The sequence below is a fragment of the Leucopleurus acutus genome, assembly GCF_964270905.1.
Source record: "Leucopleurus acutus genome assembly, chromosome: 20".
NCBI lineage: Eukaryota > Metazoa > Chordata > Mammalia > Artiodactyla > Delphinidae > Leucopleurus > Leucopleurus acutus.
This window is the reverse complement of record NC_139162.1, coordinates 51,224,705-51,243,641: the sequence shown is the minus strand read 5'-3', so window position 1 is coordinate 51,243,641 and position 18,937 is coordinate 51,224,705. Positions and strand designations below refer to the sequence as shown.

Below are 18,937 nucleotides of genomic sequence, written 5' to 3'. Positions count from 1 at the left end.
CTCGGAGTCAGGGCGGCAGGGATAGGAAGAACCTTCCACCTAGAAGTGGCTGGACCCGGGTTCAAATGCCAGCTTTGCCAGGGCTGGGCTGGGCAACCTGGTGCTTGCTTAATCCAGCCTGTTTCCCCATCTGCGCACGTCAGCAGAATGTAATAAAAACCATTTTCTAAACAGCCGTACAGGCCCGTAATACATATCTGCAACTCCCAAACCCGAAAGGCTCTGAAAACTGCAAACGTTTTGCTAACTGTAGGCTGTAAATCCTGAACGGAACTCAGGTGATGCTCTGAGGGAAAGGCATAATTCATCCACGTAACATGACTCGCCTTAAGTCTGACCACAGAAAAGCGAGTGTGTTATGTTACACGCAGCACACACATATTCTGCATCACCTTTCCAGTATCTGAAAAACCCTGAATTCCAAAACAAGCCTGGCCCCAAAGGTTTCAGATAAAAGATCGTGCGGTTCTGTTAAAGGCAGCAGCGGCAGCAGCTACCGGACGGGAGCCTCACTTGGTGCCCAGCGCGATGTGAGCCTGACTGACTGACTGACTGATTGATTGCTTGCTTGCTTGCTGCGTTGGGTTTTCGTTGCGATGCGCGGGCTTCTCATTGCAGTGGCTTCTCCTGTTGCGGAGCGCAGGCTCTAGATGGGCGGGCTCCAGCAGCTGTGGCACACAGGCTCAGCAGTTGTGGCACACGGGCCCAGCCGCTCCGTGGCACGTGGGATCTTCCCAGACCAGGGCCCGAACCCGTGTCCCCTGCATCGGCAGGCAGACTCCCAACCACTGCGCCACCGAGGAGGTCCCGAACCTGATGTTTCTTAAATGCTTTCCGGGATGGCAATCCAGGACACGAGTGTGTAATCGATACATGCATGCATTTTTGAGCAAATATTCCACAAGTAATAATCATGCCAATGGCATGGAAAACCCACTGATACTTGACCAGGTAATGGATCAAAACCTGTAGTTCGGGGGCTTCCCTGGTGGCGCAGTGGTTAAGAATCCGCCTGCCAATGCAGGGGACACGGGTTCGAGCCCTGGTCCGGGAAGATCCCACATGCCGTGGAGCAACTAAGCCCATGCGCCACTAGTGAGCCTGCGCTCTAGACCCCGCAAGCCACAACTACTGAAGCCCGCACGCCTAGAGCCCATGCTCTGCAACAAGAGAAGCCACTGCAATGAGAAGCCCGCGCACCGCAACGAAGATTAGCCCCCGCTCGCCGCAACTAGAGAAAGCCCACGCACAGCAATGAAGACCCAACGCAGCCAAAAATAAATAAATAAAATAAAATTAAAAAAAAAGAACAACAACACCTGTAGTTTGAAAGATTCTGAGTTAATCCAAGTGGAGGGCTCAGAGCAGTACCTGGCTCTTGGCTGGCACGCGGGAAACATCTAGCGTTGTTACTGTCATTATTACTGTCCATGTTGTTGTTAATAACAGCCCAGTGAGGTGGGCACTGCTCCCTCCTTGCCTCCCAGACCGGGGAAAGGGGTCACCCTGCTGCGGAGTGGAGGGCAGTGCCTGGCAGGATGGGGCTCCGGCTCAGCCCCCAACCAAGGACCAGGCAGTTCTGAGTTCCTAACGGCTAAATGGCCATAACCAAACCCGCCTCCTAGGACAGTCGTGACATTCACTGACGTCACATACAGGAGGTACTGAGAACCTGACCAGGGACGTTATGGGTATTAAAAGAGGACTGCATGGGTAAGAATAATGCATATTGTTATTGTAACGTAATGTAAATAACATGTAAATGTAATGACATGAACATAAGGTTGGTTTGTTGGGTTCTGGATTTAGTCATTTATATTATGCCAGATAAAGTATTTGGAGTGTTACTGTGGTTGTTGTGAGGATTAAATGAAAATTACTGTAAAGGGCCTGGTATATGATAGGTATTCGGTAACTGATAGTTATGTTGATGAAGGGGGGGGGGAGTGGGAGGGAGAGAGAAGGGGGGGGAGGAGGAAAAAGGAGGGGGAGGGATGGGGAGCGAAGTGGGGAGGGGAGAGGCCACAGGAGAGGAAGAAGAGGGAGGGCCGGCTGGCACTGAGTAATGGGCCCGTCGCACAGTAGGTGCTCAATAGAAGTCCACTGTGTTCCCTGCTCTGGGCTTTGCTCATCACCCCAGGCTTCGTCTTCCAGGTGGAGACTGAGATCCACAACAGTCGATCCCCTTCCCCCAGGTCACATACCCCACCCATGGCTGGGCCGGGACAGGGCCCCCCAGCTCCCCCCCCCCCCCCCCCCGCACCGCACTGCTCCTCAGGAGCACCACCCCGCCCTGCCCACTGTGAACTCCACAACCAGCCTCTGCCTCTGCACCACCTCTGCAGCAGCTGCCCTCCAAGGCCAGGGACTGAGGACCACACCTCCTTCTCTGAGGGGCCTGAGGGCACAGCTGGGGGTCCAGCAACTCCGGCCTCACCTCCACCCCACACTGCTTCTCAGTGACTGCCCCCTGGCCCCCTGACCCCCTCCCGGCAAAGTGCCTCAGGGGACGAGTGTGACCCTTTCTCCCCTCCCCCACTGGCTGCCACCACAGGCCCCGAGCCCCCGGGCCACTTACCCCAGGACCTTCATAGAAGGCACTTTGGGCCTCCCCGGGATTATCCAGGAGGTCATCACTGTCAAGCTGCAACAAGACCCGCCCCCACCCAAGGTCAAAGGTCAGCTGGGCAGTGAGCCGGCCCACCTCTAGAACAAAAACCAATTTAGGGTTACATGGGACAAAAAGACAAAGACGAGGTGGGGGGGTTGAGGGGGAGATTTGAGGGGTACAGGAAACTCCGCCTCCAGAAAAGACGCCCCAAAGAAAGGGGCTTGGCTGCAAGATTAAAATGCGAGGCAACCCCAGCACTGAGTCCGAGCCTCTCCCGACACGCCTGCCTTGAACTCTAGAATCCTGCCTCCGTGGCTTTGCTCAAGCGTCTTTGGTAACACATTTGGCAGGGCCTGTCACCTTTGTCACGTCCTCCCGACAACCGTCAGTCCCTTCCTACTAAGTCGCTCCTTCCACCGCCCAGCCCAAGCACCCGGCACGCCCTGCCACCCGGGCACCTCATGTGCGTGCTGTTCCCGTGTCTAGGAGCACAGGGACCTGTCTCGTTCCCGCAGACATGGGCAATGCCTAGAACAGGCCCCAAGCGCCCAATGAATGTCTGTCCACAGCCAAGCCTCCCCAGTTTCTCCGTCCAGCTGATCTTCTTCCAGAACCCCAGACTGGTATATGCAATAGCCGCCCTTGGACTTCTACAATCCACCTCGAACTCCCAGTCTCAGAGAACGGTACCACCACCCACTAAGCTGCTCAGGTCAAGTCCAAGAGGCATTCTGGATGCTCCTTCTTCCTCACCATCTAATCCACCAGCAAGTCTAGTGATTCTGCCTCCCAGACAGATCCCAGAGCCAGCGCCTGGCACCTGCTCCTGTGCCTGCCCTGGGCCCCAGGCCACCAACCTCCACTCCACACTCGCCTCCGCTCCACGAATTATTTGATATATCCCCTCTCAAGGAGCAGAGCTCCGTTCCCTCCCTGTGAGTGTGGGCGGGCTTAGTGACTCGCTTCTAGTAAATGCAGTATGATGGAAGTGACAGTGTGTGACTTTGGAGACTAGGTCATAAAAGGCACTGAGCTTCCTCCTGGCTCTCTCCCTTGGGTCACTTGATCTGGGGGAACCAGCTGCCATGCTGTGAGGACACTCAAGCAATCCTATGGGGACGCCCACATGGTGAGGAGCTGAGGTCTCCAACCAACAGCCACGGCAGTGAGTCATTGTGGAAGCACATCCTCCAGCCCCAGACAAGCCCTCAGATGACAGCGGCTCCAGGCAACATCCTGACTGCTACTCAGGGTAGACACTGAGCTAGACACCCAGCTAAGCCACTCCCCAGTTCCTGACCCTCAGAAACTGAGAGCTCTAACAAATGTTGTTTTAAGTCACTAAGTGATGGGATAACTTGTTATGCAGCTGTAGGTGACTGATACAGCTCCTCATGGCTCAACAGACATCCACTCTCCCCTGCTTTGTTCCATTCTCTGGAGTGCAAACAGAATGTGGCATTCTCCTGCTTAATAACCCATCAGAACTGCCTGTCACGTTCAGAATAAAGTCTGAACTCCTCAATCAAGGTCCTCCAAGCCCTTCATGACCTGGTGACTTCTGTCCACTCCAGTCTTACCACCTTCTAGTTTCCCCTTCATTCCGGCCCCACAGGCCTTCTTTCTCAAACTTTCCAACCTTCCTACCTGTCCTTCCCCTGCCCAGAGTGCCATGGGCACCTCCCTTTGCTCCCTCAGGTTCACGCCAGCTAGAGAAGCCCCTGCTTCTGCCTCCCATTCAATTTCTTTTAAACCTCTTTTGTTGTGCAAGTGCCATTATTATTCCTTATGCCGCTCTGCGTGGTGCTTCCCACCATCACCTTTATTAGCTCTCTGGCTGCTCTGTTTACCACGGAGATGTGTATGGAGTGAGGGCAGGGATTTGCCAGCTCTTTCACTCCCTGCCCTAACCCTGGGTTACGCCTGGCTCATGGAAGGCAAGGGGCAGATGTCTACTGAATCGGGGGGGAGCGTCTCTCAGCTCCCAATTCCACAGGCCCCTGCCCTGGGGATGCTTCTCCCTGCCCCAGCACTCACCTTCTCAGATCCATGTAAGAAGTCATTGAGGGCCTGAGGGTCACTGAAAGAGAGAAGAGGAGAGACATTTGAGGAGATGAGGGACAGGGGAGGGGAGGGAGAGGGTGGGGGAGGGCGGGGTGGGGTGGGGAGACCATTACTCACCAAATCACGTCTAGTAAGCATCTCCCGTCCTCATCATCCATCGCCACTGGACGGGGCGGGGCGGGAAGAGGGCAAGGGAGACAAGTTAGATGTCGGCAGCGTGCCAGGACCCTCCCTGCAAGGACCATTCCCTGGGGCCAAGACCCCTGGAGGGGTCAGGGTTTCTGTCCCCTTAAGTCTAGGGGCATGGGTAGGGGTGGGGCAGGTGCCCTCTGTACCAGAACCTCCTGATCAGAGACAGACAGCTGCCTCTTCCTCCTCCCTCTCTCTCCCCAGCATCTGATGACGATGGTGATGACATCAACCCAGACTGAGTCCTGATCACATGCAGGCCCCATGCTAAGTGCTTCACACACATGTAACTCATTTAATCCCCACAGTATCCCTCGAGGTGAGTCCTGCCACCCCCGCTCTGCAGATGAGTAAAAGGAAGAGCTGAGACCATGGTTCTCTGCCTCCCAGCTAGCAGGTGGCAGAGCCAGGCCTGAACCCAGAAGTCTGGCCCCAAGCCTGTGCTCCTGTCCTACACGTGACTGGGTGAAGGAGGGAGGGAGGGGAGGCGGCATGAAGGGGCCCGGGTTCTGGGTCCCCCTGGAAGACACATGCAGCGTGGTTCTCAAGGAAGGGAAGAGAGAGGGAGAGGGACCAGGAGGGTGGGCGCTCTGAGGCAGAGGAACCGCCGGAGCCGGGCTGAGCCTGTCGGAATGATGAGGACGGCTAACATTTGTCTCCTGCTTACCAAATGCCAGGCACTGTCCCAAGCGTTTCACAAATGTTAGCTTGTTCAGCCCCCATGGGAAAGGGATGCCGTGTGCCCCATTTTACAAGTGAGAAAACAAGTTCTCTGTGTTTGCCCATCCACCCCTGCGCCAACCACCACTGCTCCGGACATCCCACCAAGCTTCCACGCACCCATCTTTCCAAACTTCCACCCAACCACCCATCTTCCTCGTCTTCCAAACACACAAACTGACCCGTCCTTCCACCCACTCCTCCTTTTTACTTTTTTGGGCCACACTGAGAGGCTTGCATCCTCTCAGTTCTCCAATCAGGGACTGAACCCGGGCCCGGGCAGGGAAAGCACTGAGTCCTAACCCCTGGACCGCCAGGGAAGTCCCCATCCGCCTATCCTTCCATCAGCCCACACATCCTTCCCTCCCAACCGCGCAGACAGAACACGAGAAATCACACACAATCCCAGTCCAGGGCTGTGGAGTTCTTAGCCTCTCTTTTTCTTCTTGGTAGGGGGAGGGGGATGGTGAGGACATGGTGACTGTCGTGCACCGCCCCCCTCTCCCCCGCCAAACACACACAAAATCTTACTTGTGCTCTCAGCTGGGTCACAACCCCTAACCCCCAACAGCATTCTCTGAACTTCCTGATCGCCACTACAGCCCCTATTACCCTCGACGGCTCTGTGACACAAAGAATCTCAGGGAGGGACCCCACATGGTTAGTTCAGGGTCTTCTCTGAACAGTACCTTGGAGAGTCTGATGAACGCAAAAGACCCTCTTGCCAGAAACATGCATGTGGGCCAGAAATGTCACACGTTCTTTCCCAGGGGGAAGTGTGTCACGGGACACACACATACCGATGCACACACGTACACACTTCGTGGGCCCTGGGTTAACAAGCCCAGTCTAGAACAGAAACACACACGGCCCCGGAGCCTCACACACCAATCACCCTCGCCTCTAGAGCTGGCCCCGGGGACTGCCCCAGAGAGGCCCTTCCAAGGCTCTTGCTGCGTCGGTGCAGCAAGATAACACACTCTCTCCGGCTTCATATCTCCGCCCACACCCACTGTCTTCCCAGGTCACCAGCTCTGTGGCCTACGAGCCCCTGCCCTTCCCAACCAGCCTAAGGTGGGCAAGGCCTGGCTAGGGAATGACAAGGCAGGATCTGCAGAGAATCTGGAGAAGACGGAAAGCGGGGAGGGAGATCCTGGCTGCAGATGGCATGGAGGTTGGGGGAATGGCCCGAATGACCCAGGGGGCCCGGGCTGGAGAGGGCGGGGCTGAAGGATGTGGCTGAGCCAGGCTCTTCCAAGAAGGAACGTCCCTTCCGGGGAGGTGGACGGGGGACCACGGCCCCTCCGGGAATGAGCGGGATGCTTGGCTGGTTACCTGCGCTACAAACGAATCATGAAGGGAAGGAGGGGGTGTCCACTCCAGGTCTACGCGGGGCCCCCAGCTGGGGACGTGGGGAGCGTCCTTTCGGGGGCCAGCTGTGGAGAGAGAATGAGAGAGAGGCTGTGAGTGGGACAGTCAGTGAAAAGGAGAAGGATGTAGCCAGAGAGACGAGAGGTCAAATACAAGTTTAAAACTACAGGAAACAACACTGTACATTATCACATATATATAAGCAGACACACCGCACTATATCTACATATACTGTGTGTGTGTGTGTGGCTGTGTGTGTGTGTATATATATATATATATATATATACACACACACACACACATCATGCAATAGTATATAACATTATATGATATAATCCTTCAGCACTTCAATCTAGCAAAATACAGTCAGGTCTTGTCATCTGAGGCGCTTATGTCCCATAAGGTCACTGTGAATTTGGGATTATGGCCACTGAGTTGCCGTCCCTGGGGAAAGACGGGGTTAGCTTCCTGCCAGCCTCTGGTCCCATTCTCATCAACCCATCAATATATCCCCTTGGTTTATGTGTGTTTCTGTTTAAAGACACCTTGTTTGGGACTTCCCTGGTGGCGCAGTGGTTAAGAATCCTCCTGCCAATGCGGGGGACACGGGTTCGAGCCCTGGTCCAGGAAGATCCCATATGCCGTGGAGCAACAGAGCCCGTGTGCTACAACTACTGAGCCCATGCGCCTAGAGCCCGTGCTCCGCAACAGGAGAAGCCACCACAATGAGAAGCCCGCACACCGCAATGAGAGTAGCCCCTACTCGCCGCAAACAGAGAAATCCCACGCACAGCAACGGAGACCCAACTCAGCCATAAATAATAAATAAATAAATAAATTTATTTTAAAAATAATAAAAACAATAAAGACACCTTATTTAATATAAATCGTTGATTCGCTCACACTGAGCTCAAGGCCAACAGCGCTATAACTCACGCCTGAGGGCAGGCCATCTCACACGCGCGATTTCTCCAGAGCACATCGCAGCCTTCCTGTGCTTACGAACACTGGGCGGCCCTTCAGCCCTACACGGGAGCGGCTGTCTTTAACAGCAAAACCACCAACAAAAAGCACAAAAGTGCAAAACAACAGGGCACTAAAGAGGATGCTTGTTTATAGCTCTCGCGCTGAACAGAGAGGCAGAGGGTCGCCGCGTTCAACTTCAGCTGGCAGCACGTGCATCGCGAGACTCAAATAGACTCATGGCTCTGCACACGTCTGCACGTGACCAGGAAAGCGCCGTGAGTATTGATTCGGGGGTTATCAATGTTAGTAAATCGGCGGATTCACAAATATGGAATCCACGAATAACAAGGATTGACCTGATGACAATAATGATGGTGGCTGTGATGATGACGATGATGGTGGCTGCTGGTTTTAAGTACTCTGCACGGATTAGCCTGTTCACCATCTTTGAATCCCTATGAAGCAGGTGCTTTTCGCAGCCCCATTCCACAGATGAGGAAGGCGAGGCTCAGAACCGTGAGCCATATGCCCTAGATCCCTCCAGTGGTCAGTGGTCAGGCTGGGGTCTGAGCCAAGGAAGGCTGACTCCAGAGTCCCCACCCTTAATCACTATCCCACAGACGGTCCTCTCATCGTATTGGGTTTTTTTGGTTTTTTTTTTTTTTTTTTTTTTTGCGGTACACGGGCCTCTTACTGTTGTGGCCTCTCCCGTTGCGGAGCACAGGCTCCGGACGTGCAGGCTCAGCGGCCATGGCTCACGGGCCCAGCCGCTCTGCGGCACGTGGGATCCTCCCGGACCAGGGCATGAACCCGCGTCCCTTGCATCGGCAGGCGGACTCTCAACCACTGCGCCACCAGGGAAGCCCCATATTGTTTCTCTTTTAAATGTGAAGCCAACATGGCCACAGCGTCAAGATAAGATGAAGCTGGGTGACAGCCTTTGTTAGCATTTTGTGAATGCCTGGGATAGCTCAGATCCAAAAAAGCGATAAAGCGAGAGCAGATGGAAGAGAGAGGAGGAACGGAAGCTGCTTCTCCTTTTTATGGAGAGCCCCAGGCCCCAGAAAGATCTAGAAAGCATCTGTCACAAGACCCAGGAACACGGGATCCTGGCCCATCTAGATTCCAGGTGCGCTGCCCTGGACCAGGCGGCTTTGTGAGAGCCGCCAGCTGCATGTGGGTTCTCCCCTCCTCCCTGCCCCACGCTTTGGGTGTGGCCCAAGTTCTGTAAACGTCGGACCAGAAGTAGAGCCAGGAGGTGGGTGTCTCCTGAACAGGGCTCTCCAAACGGGATCTGCGGGTGAATGTCCAGTGGGAGGCTCCAGCCTGTGAGAATCTGTTATCCATGTGTTTTCATTCAGACGGTCACAGCAGAGCAATGGATGAGGGGGACTTTCCGGGGAGACGGCAAGGCTCTGCATGGTGATGGGGTGTCCGTTACATGGGGGTTTAAAAATTCACAGCTCAGATTTGTGTATGTCAACACATGTCAATTCAACGCATGTTAATTTTACCTTTAAAAAACTGTACAAAATAAATAATCAGCATAGAGTTGGAGTGGGGGAGGAGAGCTAACAGACATGGCAAATGTTGGTAACTGTGAGAGCTGGATGATGGCTACCTGGGGGCTTCAGTACACCATTCTAGTTAATTTACGTCTTCTTGAAAGTTTCCATAATAAAAAGAAAACCATGTGTCGATGATCAGCAGGTCCGGGGTTCCTCTGAGATGGGTCCCCCGTTCAGGTGCCAGGGTTGGCATCTATGTCGCTATCAGGTTGATGCCAAGAGGCCCAGCACGGGGTGACAGTCTGGGGTTGGAGTCAGCAGTTCAAATCCCCACTTCCCCACACATGGGCTGAAGTCGGGCAAGTGACTTCACTGCTCTAGGCTTCAGTGTCCTCATCTGTAAAATGGGCACAATCATAGTCCTTATTTTCGCGTGCGGCAGTGGAGAGGCTCTTAGGCCTTTAATCCTCAGGTGCAGTAGAGCATTTCGTAAGCGACAGATCCTGTTACACAATCATTTTAGCTGCCATGTGAATCTTACCTAGCGTGGCAACTCCCAAAGCTTTCTGGCCACAGCACAGTCAGGTTGGACAAAAGTCCCCAGGCCCCAGCTTTTCCACCTGGTGCCTTTTGCCACATTTGGCCCTTGAGCACATTTTGAAGGGTTTACACCCAAGGCAATAGAAATACAAGCAAAAATAAACAGATGGGACCTAATCAAACTTATACGCTTTTGCACAGTAAAGGAAACCATAAACAAAAGGAAAAGACAACCTATAGCCTGGGAGAAGATACTTGCAAATGATATGACTGACAAGGGCTTAATTTCCAAAATATACAAACAGCTGGTACAACTCAATAAAAACAAAACAAACAACCCAATCAAAAAGTGGGCAGAACACCTAAATAGTCATTTCTCCAAAGAAGACATACAAATGGCCAACAGGCACATGAAAAGATGCTCAACACTGCTAATTATTAGAGAAATGCAAATCAAAACTACAGTGAGGTATCACCTCACACCAGTCAGAATGGCCATCGTTAAAAAGTCTACAAATAATAAATGCTGGAGACGGTGTAGAGAAAATGGAACCTTCCTGCACTGTTGGTGGGAATGGAAATTGGTGCAGCCACTATGGAGAACAGTACGGAGGCTCCTTAAAAAACTAAAAATGGAGTTACCATAGGGAAGGGTTTACATATCATTTGATTATGCACGTGGCCCGACTTAAACTGCCAGGTACCAGGTCTCCTTGGGTCCTTCCAAACCCCTGTTGTTACCCTATTTGTTAGGTGAGATAAACGAGGCTAAATAGAGTGTTGAATGGGAGACCGTGGGCTGCACACAACCAGTGATACGTGCCCCCTGCCCATTCATGCACAGGGCTACCCAGGATCCTGCAGCTCTCAACCTGGCAGACAGAGGGAGCCTTGAAAGACACGAGTGAACCCACTAAGAGTGGAAAGACAGAATTTGAACGCTGTCTGGATACTTGATGATACTAAGAAATTGTGATTAAGATTCTAGGTATAACAATGGCATCGTGGTTTTGTTTTTCTGCTTTTTTCCCTTTAGAGTCCTTACCTTTTAGAAATACATCCTAAAATACGTAGGGGTGAAATGATAAAATGTCTGTGATTTACTGCAAAATAATCCAGTTCTGGGAGTTCAGGGGCATACTGACCTGCGCTGTCCAATACGGAAGCCACGAGCCATGTGTGACTACGCGCATTTAAGTTCAAGCTAATGAAATGAAATTAGGGCAGATGACTTGAGTAGTTATTTGTCCAAAGAAGATATACAAATGGCCATAAGCACAGGAAAAGATGATCAACACCACCAATCATTAGGGAAATGCAATCAAAACCACAGATGCTGCCTCACCCCCATTAGAATGGCTACTATCAAAAAACCAGAAATTAACAAGTCTTGCCGAGGACCTGGAGAAACTGGAACCCTGGTGCTCTGTTAGTGGGAACGTAAAATGTTGCAGCTGCTGTGAAAAACACTTTGGCGGTTCCTCAAAAAATTAAAAATAGAATTAGCATATGACCCAGCAAGTCCACTTCTGGATATATACACAAAAGAATTGAAAGCAGGGTCTTGAAGACATATGTATACACCCACGCTCACAGCAACACTATTCACGAGAGCCAAAAGGTAGAAACAACCCAAGTGTCCATCACCAGATGAATGGGGAAGCCAAACGTGGTGTCTATTTACAATGGAGTATCATTCAGGGAGGAAATTCTGATACAGGCTACGGCATGGATGACCTTAAGCTAGGTGAAGTGAGTCAGTGACAAAAAGACAAAGATACCATCTGATTCCACTTATGACGGAGAGACAGGAAGTAGAATGGCAGTTGCCAGGGACTGGGGGCAGGGGAGGAGAAACCGGGAGTTATTGTTTAGTGGGTGCAGACTTTCAGTTCTGCAAGATGCTACAAGTTCTGGAGAAGGATGGGGGTGAAGGTTGCACAACTATGCAAACGCACTTCATGTCGCTGAATCGCACACTTGGAAATGGCTGAGATGGTAAGTTTTGTTATGTATATTTTACTGCAATAAACAAATGGGAAAAGAAGGGAACAATGAGGAATATGGAAGTTTTAAATCAAAAAGATTTACCTTAAAAGTGTAAAGGAAATTAAACATTTAGTTCGCGGTCACGGTGGCGGCATTTCGTGGGCTTGACAGCCACACGTGGCTGGTGGCTACCACACAGGACACCGCAGATCTAGAACATTCCCATGGTGGCAGAAAGCTCTCTTGGACAGCGCTGGTCTGTCAGAGTGGCAGAAAACTGAAAATTGGCAAAGAGTTGGTTGATGGGGTCCATGTTTTACTATTCTACTTTGTGCACATTTGTGGTTTTCCAAAATGAAAATTTTTTACTTTGAAAATACTTGAACATCAAAAAATCATACGTCTCTCTGAGTTTTTATTGTCTGTCCCACCAAAATGTCAACCACCCCAAGGACAGGGATTTTTGTCTGTTTTGTTCCCTGTGGGACACCCAGAGCCTGCACAGAGCATGGCACATGGTAGGGTGTCACTAAATATTTGTGGGGTGAACAAATGAATTTGCACAGGGGGTTAAACAAACCCAATCATTCGTTCAAAGAGCAGCCTGGTGAGAGAGGCATTTACTGATCTCCCGCTCTGTGGCCAGCACGGGGGAGAGCTGAGGATACCGTCATGAACAAAAGCAGACCCAGTCCTTGACTTTGGGGAAGATCATGACTAGTGGTTCTCAACCAGGGGTGACATTAGACGTCCTTCTCCTTCCTCGACACACACATACTCAAAAAGCTTTTGAAAAAGTGACCAGGGGAGGCGGGGGACACACAGTTAGCATGCAAAGCTGCAAGCCCAAATTACGCACAGGGGAGTGGACGTCTTGCGTTCCTTCAGAGCAGAAGCTTTAAAAGCCATCGCGTGGTTCTGCCCAAGTCCTGGCATGACATGGATACACGGACAGAGCCACAGCCAATGCACGAAGCTCGGACACGTGAGCGAGAGAGGAGCCTTTGCTGTTGTCAGCCACTGAGATCTAGGGCTCACTCATTACTGCAAGTCACTCAGCCGAAGCTGACTGATACATCTCGGAAGAGCCCACCCTGCCCCAGTGCTTCCTTGGTATCAGGCCCTGGGCTAACCCCACAGCTATTGATTCCTCCCAGTCCCCGGGGAGGCAGGAGGAACGTTTCCCACAGCGCAGGAAACTGAGGCTCCCAGGGGTCAGGACACTTGCCCCAAACCACACTGTGAGGCCAGAATTTGAACTCAGACCCTGTGATTCTGAAGAACCTCATTCTCCACCACGGGGCTATAAAAAGCAGGAAAAGCTGGGCTTGCGAAACCACAACCAGCTCAAGAGAACAGCCATGATGCAACAATGACAAAGTGTCCTTCCAGAAAATCGTGTGAATTCCTCCGGCACTTGGAATGCCATTGGAGTTTTGCGTTGTCATCAGGAGTTGTGCAGAAGCCAGGCTGCTGAGCAGGATACAGAATTAAAAGTCCCCGCGAAGCTCCAGAAACAGGCTAATTTTAATTTAGATTTAATTTAATGCTAGTAACCCTCGGGTTATTTGCAAGTCATAAAAATGAAAGTCGACGGAACTCTACCATTTGCTGATGGGAAGTGATAGGTGGAGAAGAGGATGTGGCAAAGTCTAGCTGTTGCTTTTCCAAACACCGTTTCCCCACCCCTCCTCGCCTTGCTCACAGAAGCCTGGTGCTGCTTGGGGTAACCCCTGCCAATTCCAAGATGTAAACAAACGCTGTTCTGAGTCAGTCGGTCTTTTTCAAACTATGGGTCATGCCTTTGAGGGTTGTGAAATCAAATTAGCAGGTTGCGACGAGGAATTTTTTTTTTTTAAGTTAAAGAGTATAGGGTCAAATGGAATGGGATAGAATAGAAAATACTAAAAAGCATCACACAGGGTAAGCAAAAGCACCAGTTTGTGATACTGGTTTCAATTATGTGTGTCTCTGTGTGTACATATTTCCTACTGTGGGTTGTGGCCAAAATAGCTTTAAAATAATTGGACGAGGCCAGGGGCACTGCTATCCCCTTTATCAGCCACTCACTTTCCCAGGCTTCCTAGCAGCTAGGCTAGCCATAGTTTTGCAAATAAGTAAAAGCCAAAATGTACAGAGTGGGGTTCTGCTCAATGAATCTTCTGGGGAAGACAGAATTTGGGGAAGTTTTTCTTCCAGAATATAAAGACAGAGCTTCTCTAGGGAGAAAGTCTTTTGCTTCCTGCTTCCAGCTTTGAATACAGTTGAGAAGACTGGAGCTGTGGCAGCTCTTTTGCAATCATGAGGCAATAAATCTGAGGCTGATAAGCCTACCTACGGAGGATAACTGATGAGAGGAGAGAAAAAGACTAGGTTCTTAACAACTCCTCATGGGTTGCCTGCCTCCAGACTTCTTAATCTTTACAGTTTAAGCCACTGTTAGGTTTTCCGTTATTTGCAGTCAAACACAACCTGACACAAACGAGTTGGCATTTCTAGACATCTCTGCAGCCCATCACAAGGACTCTCAAAGCCTTCCGTGGGTCAAGGACTGTACTCTGTGAATCCGCTGATTGAGAAGAGAGGCCCAGCAACATGAGAGAGGGCTGATGGTAAGGGGATCTGAAAAAAAGTCCACTGGGGCCAAAAACTCTTCTTCTCCCTAGTCCCATGTTTAGAGCTCCTCCTATTTCTTATCCAACCCTTGAACTTGGGCTGGCCTTTTGACTTGCCTTGGCCAACAGAATGTGGTGGAAGTGATGGTGTGCGTTTCTGAGCCTACTCTTTGCCCAGATGCCATGTGACAAAGTCCAGGCTAGCCTTTTGGAGGACAAGAGACACATGCCCATCACCTCTATCATCCCAGCTCACAGCCAGCCAAGCCCTAGAAGCAGAGCCGCCTAGCTGACCTACAGCTGTACACACCCAGGTAAGACAGAAGTAGCCAGAGGTACCCAAGGCCAAATTCCAACCATTAGAATCACCGTTTTGTTTTAATCCACTGTGGCGCATTGTGTTTTCCAAAGATGGCTGAAACAATGTCTCCAACCTCCCATGATCTACCAAAGTGCGATCTTGCCAGTCCTCTTGAATTGAGGAAACTTTGTGCCTACTTCAACCAGGACAGTGCAACAGAAGTGCCACTATGTGACTTCTGAAGCTAGGTCGTAAGAGTCAATTCAGTTTCTGCCATGTCCACCAGGACATTTACCCTGGAAGCCCTAAGCCACCTTAATAGAATTCTGACCGCTCTGAGGCCACCACGCTATGGGGAAGCCTAAGCTAGACACATGGACAGACCACGAGTAGATGCTCTGGTTGACGGTCTTATCTTCAAGTCATCCCAGCCCAGGTGCCATTCATGGCATATGAACAAGCCCTCAGCCCCCAGCCTGCGAGTCTTCCCAGCCAAGACCGCAGACATCATGGAGCAGAGACCCACTATGTCAAATTCCATGTCAAATTCTTGGCCCATAAAACCTGTGAGCATAATACAATTGTTCCATTAAGCTGCTATATTTTGGGGTAATTTGTTAAACAGCAACCAGAACAGCCTCTAAAGTTGGGGGTTATTTGTTATGTGGCAGCAGCTAGCTGATACAGCCCTCTCTAGAGACTAAGTACCAACTTTGACCTCACACCTCTGACTCACCCAACTCTTTCTTTTTTTTTTTTAAATTAATTCATTTATTTTTGGCTGCATTGGGTCTTCATTGCTGCATGCAGGCTTTCTCTAGTTGCAGCGATGGGGCTACTCTTCGTTGTGGTGCACGTGCTTCTTGCTGAGGTGGCTTCTCTTGTTACGGGGCACGGGCTCTAGGTGCACGGGCTTCAGTAGTTGTGGCACGCGGGCTCAGTAGTTGTGGCTCACGGGCTGTAGAGCGCAGGCTCATTAGTTGTGGTGCATGGGTTTAGCTGCTCCGCAGCATGTGGGATCTTCCCGGACCAGGGATTGAACCCATGTTCCCTGCATTGGCAGGTGGATTCTTAACCACTGTGCCACCGGGGAAGTCCCTCGCCCAAGCCTTACCCATTCCACCTCCCAAATCTCTCCATTTTATCTCCTCCTCTCCATGACCACTATTCCTGCCCAGATCCAGGCCTCACCATCTCTCTTTTCATCTATCCATCCAGCCAGAATTTTGGGGAGAGAGAAAGAAAGAGCTATTTGGAGAGCAATTAAAATCGACACCACCTTTATGTTCAGTGACCTTTAGAGTTCTAAAATCCCTGAATTAGTTTAACAACATAAAAGCGTGCCCTGTAAAACCTGGATTGCTCATAAAGCAACTGGTGTCTAGCTCCTAAAAGCCTTGTTTACACAGGTAGTGACACACTAGAAATGTTTGGTATGTTCTCTCTCTTCCCTTTTTGCCATTCACCGCTCTCCTAAATGCAGCTACAAAGTCACAGACTTGCCGAGAAAATCAGGGATCCGAAAAGGTTTTTGCATTTTTTCTTAATACGAGTGTATAAAAAACAGGGGGAGATTCTGAGGAGTGAAACAGGTAACGGGGTGGGGTGAAGGGAACAAGAGCAGGGATTACACTGACCGGACACAGGGCTGCCCAGGGCATCAACACTTCAAGTTCAGGAAAAAATGGAGTTAAGTGAAGTGAAGGGGAAAGAAAAGTCCCTACAACATTCCACACATGCTTTAGACCACTTGTTCCTAAATGTGGGCAGGCAGAATCACCTGGAAGGCTTTTAAAATAAAGAATGAAAAGAATGGATTTCAGAATCAGCAGGTTGGGGGCAGGGGCGGCGGGGCGGGGGGTGGGGGGGGTGGGGGGGTGGGGTGCTGAAAATTTGCATTTCTAACAAGTTCCCAGGTGATGCTGATGCTGCTGGTCCGAGGACCACTGCTCTAGAAGCTTTTGTCTCTTTAGTTTTCCTTCTGGGGCTCTTGCTCTTGTATAGAACACAAGCCACCAGTTCCTAGCCAGTGTCCAGGCCCCTGACAATGTGGTCTCACGGGGTCCTCTCCGAGGCTCAGGAGGGTCCAACATCCAGTCTCAGTCTGATAGCCTTTTAAACAGAACTTGGATTTGGTTCCATTCAGCAATGTACCCTCCTAAGAGGATGACTCACGGTAAGTATAGGCCTTTTGCCCCTTTGCCAGAAACTTCCTTTCTCAGCCTCCTTTGCAGCCAAGTGTGGACACGGGAAGATTTTTACATTTGGATAAAAAAGACAGAGCCTTACATTGGGAAGAATTACTTGCCCCTACTCTTTCCTGCTTGAGAGAATGATGTGAAGCATGGTGACAATGGCCAGTGCTACGGCAGCCGTTTTGCACTCCTGAGGGGGAAGGCCCAGTGGATCAGAGACAGACCCAGCGTCCTGGCAACACTGAGCTACCAAATATCCCTGGAATGGCCTTCAACTAGATGTTTTGTTCCAGGAGACAACTAAAAGCCTGAATTAACTAAGGTTAAACATATACCTACTCTATGACCCAGAAATTCCACTCCAAGGTATTGACTTAACGGATGTGAGAAGTATGTCTACAGAAACATTTGTACAGAAATTTTCATAGCAGCATTATTCACAAAAGCCCCAAATCGGACACAGCACAGTGTCCATTGACTGGTAGATGGAGAAACAAACTATGTTATATCCATGCACTTGAATACAGCTTAATAATGAAAGGGAATAAACTACTGATACAGGCAAGGTCATGGATGAATCTCAAATCCACCATGCTGAGGAAAGGAAGCCAGACACAGAAGACCATTCACTGTGCGATCCCCTTGAAGTAAAGTTCTAGTGAAACTGATGGGGAAAAAAATCGGAGGTGTGATTGCCTTAAGGGGGCAGCAGGAGGGGGAGAGGGCTAAGTACTGACTAGGAAGGTCTGCGAGGAAATCTTCTGTGATGAAGGAAACGGTCTGTAGCTAGATCTGGGTGATGGTTGCATAGGTAATATTTGCCAAAATTCATCAAGCAGCGCACTTAAGGTTTGTGCCTTTTATTATACTTAATTTGTATCCCGGTGAAGCACAGCTTAAAAAAACAAAAAACAAAGAAAACCCTACACAACCAACTCTTGTGATTCATGGCAGTTATGTTCTACAAAGTTGCCACAAACACTGAATTAGAGAATAAGGAACTATTGCTCCTGGGGGAAATACAGCTTCTCATGAGCCTCTGGTCCCAACATTTTCATCAACCGATCAATACATAACCTTGTTTTTAACGTGTGTTTCTGTTTAAAGACACCTGATTTAATATATACAGCGGATTCATTCGCAGCGAACCCATAACCAACGGCGCCGTAACTCACACCTGAACGAAGCTCATCTGAGACACATCACAGCCTTCTGGAGCTTAGGGACACTAGTCAACACTTCAGCACAATGTTTGGGGGGCATTTTAAACAGCTAAATCAGCAACAAAAAGCCCCCAAATGTGAAAAACGCGGCACTAAACAGACCAAGAAAAAGCCACTTGGCTACAGTGTAAGAGCTGAAACAAGAAGACAGAGGATCGCCCTGGTCCATCTCAGCTGGGAACAGGCACGCAGGACGACTCAAATTTTTCACCTGCTCTGCACATGTCTGTAAATGACTGGGAAACACCCGGTGTGCTGATCTGGGGGTTACAAAGAAATTTTAGCAGGTAGATGAATTCACAAATATGGCATGGGGGAACGAGAATCAACTGTACAGGGAAATACTGGTCAAGATTATAGCACATTTATTTACCCTTTACCCGGAGATTTCACTCATGGGCCTAATCCTACAGGTACAACCTGACATATCCAAAATTATACATTTAGGAGGTTTTTAGGGCAAGGTGTGTGTCTACCAGCGAGATATTGGAAGTAATCCACTGGCCATTAGTGGAAAACAGGTTAACTAAACTGGGTCCATCTACATGGGAATACTATGCAGCTGTAAAAAAAAGAATGAAGGATGCAAATGGCCAACAAGCCCATGGAGAGATGCTCAACACCATTAGCCACCAGGGAAATGCA

The 18,937-nt window shown here is 50.2% G+C and overlaps 1 protein-coding gene across 1 annotated transcript in view; it reads right to left on the bottom strand.

Annotated features, from left to right (window-relative positions):
* Nucleotides 1-12,111, bottom strand: part of BICRA (BRD4 interacting chromatin remodeling complex associated protein) — a gene marked incomplete at its 3' end in the record, with an annotated part of 28,561 nt that extends 16,450 nt beyond the window's left edge. Inside the window, exons 1-5 of the mRNA XM_082862677.1 lie at nt 12,061-12,111; nt 6,920-7,020; nt 4,793-4,838; nt 4,649-4,691; nt 2,579-2,644 (exon numbers count right to left, since the gene is read on the bottom strand). Of these exons, the coding sequence (XP_082718803.1) occupies nt 2,579-2,644; nt 4,649-4,691; nt 4,793-4,833 (150 nt within the window). The 5' untranslated portion in view covers nt 4,834-4,838; nt 6,920-7,020; nt 12,061-12,111. The remainder of the gene's footprint in view (nt 1-2,578; nt 2,645-4,648; nt 4,692-4,792; nt 4,839-6,919; nt 7,021-12,060) is intronic.
* Between the last annotated feature and the right edge of the window lie 6,826 nt (nt 12,112-18,937).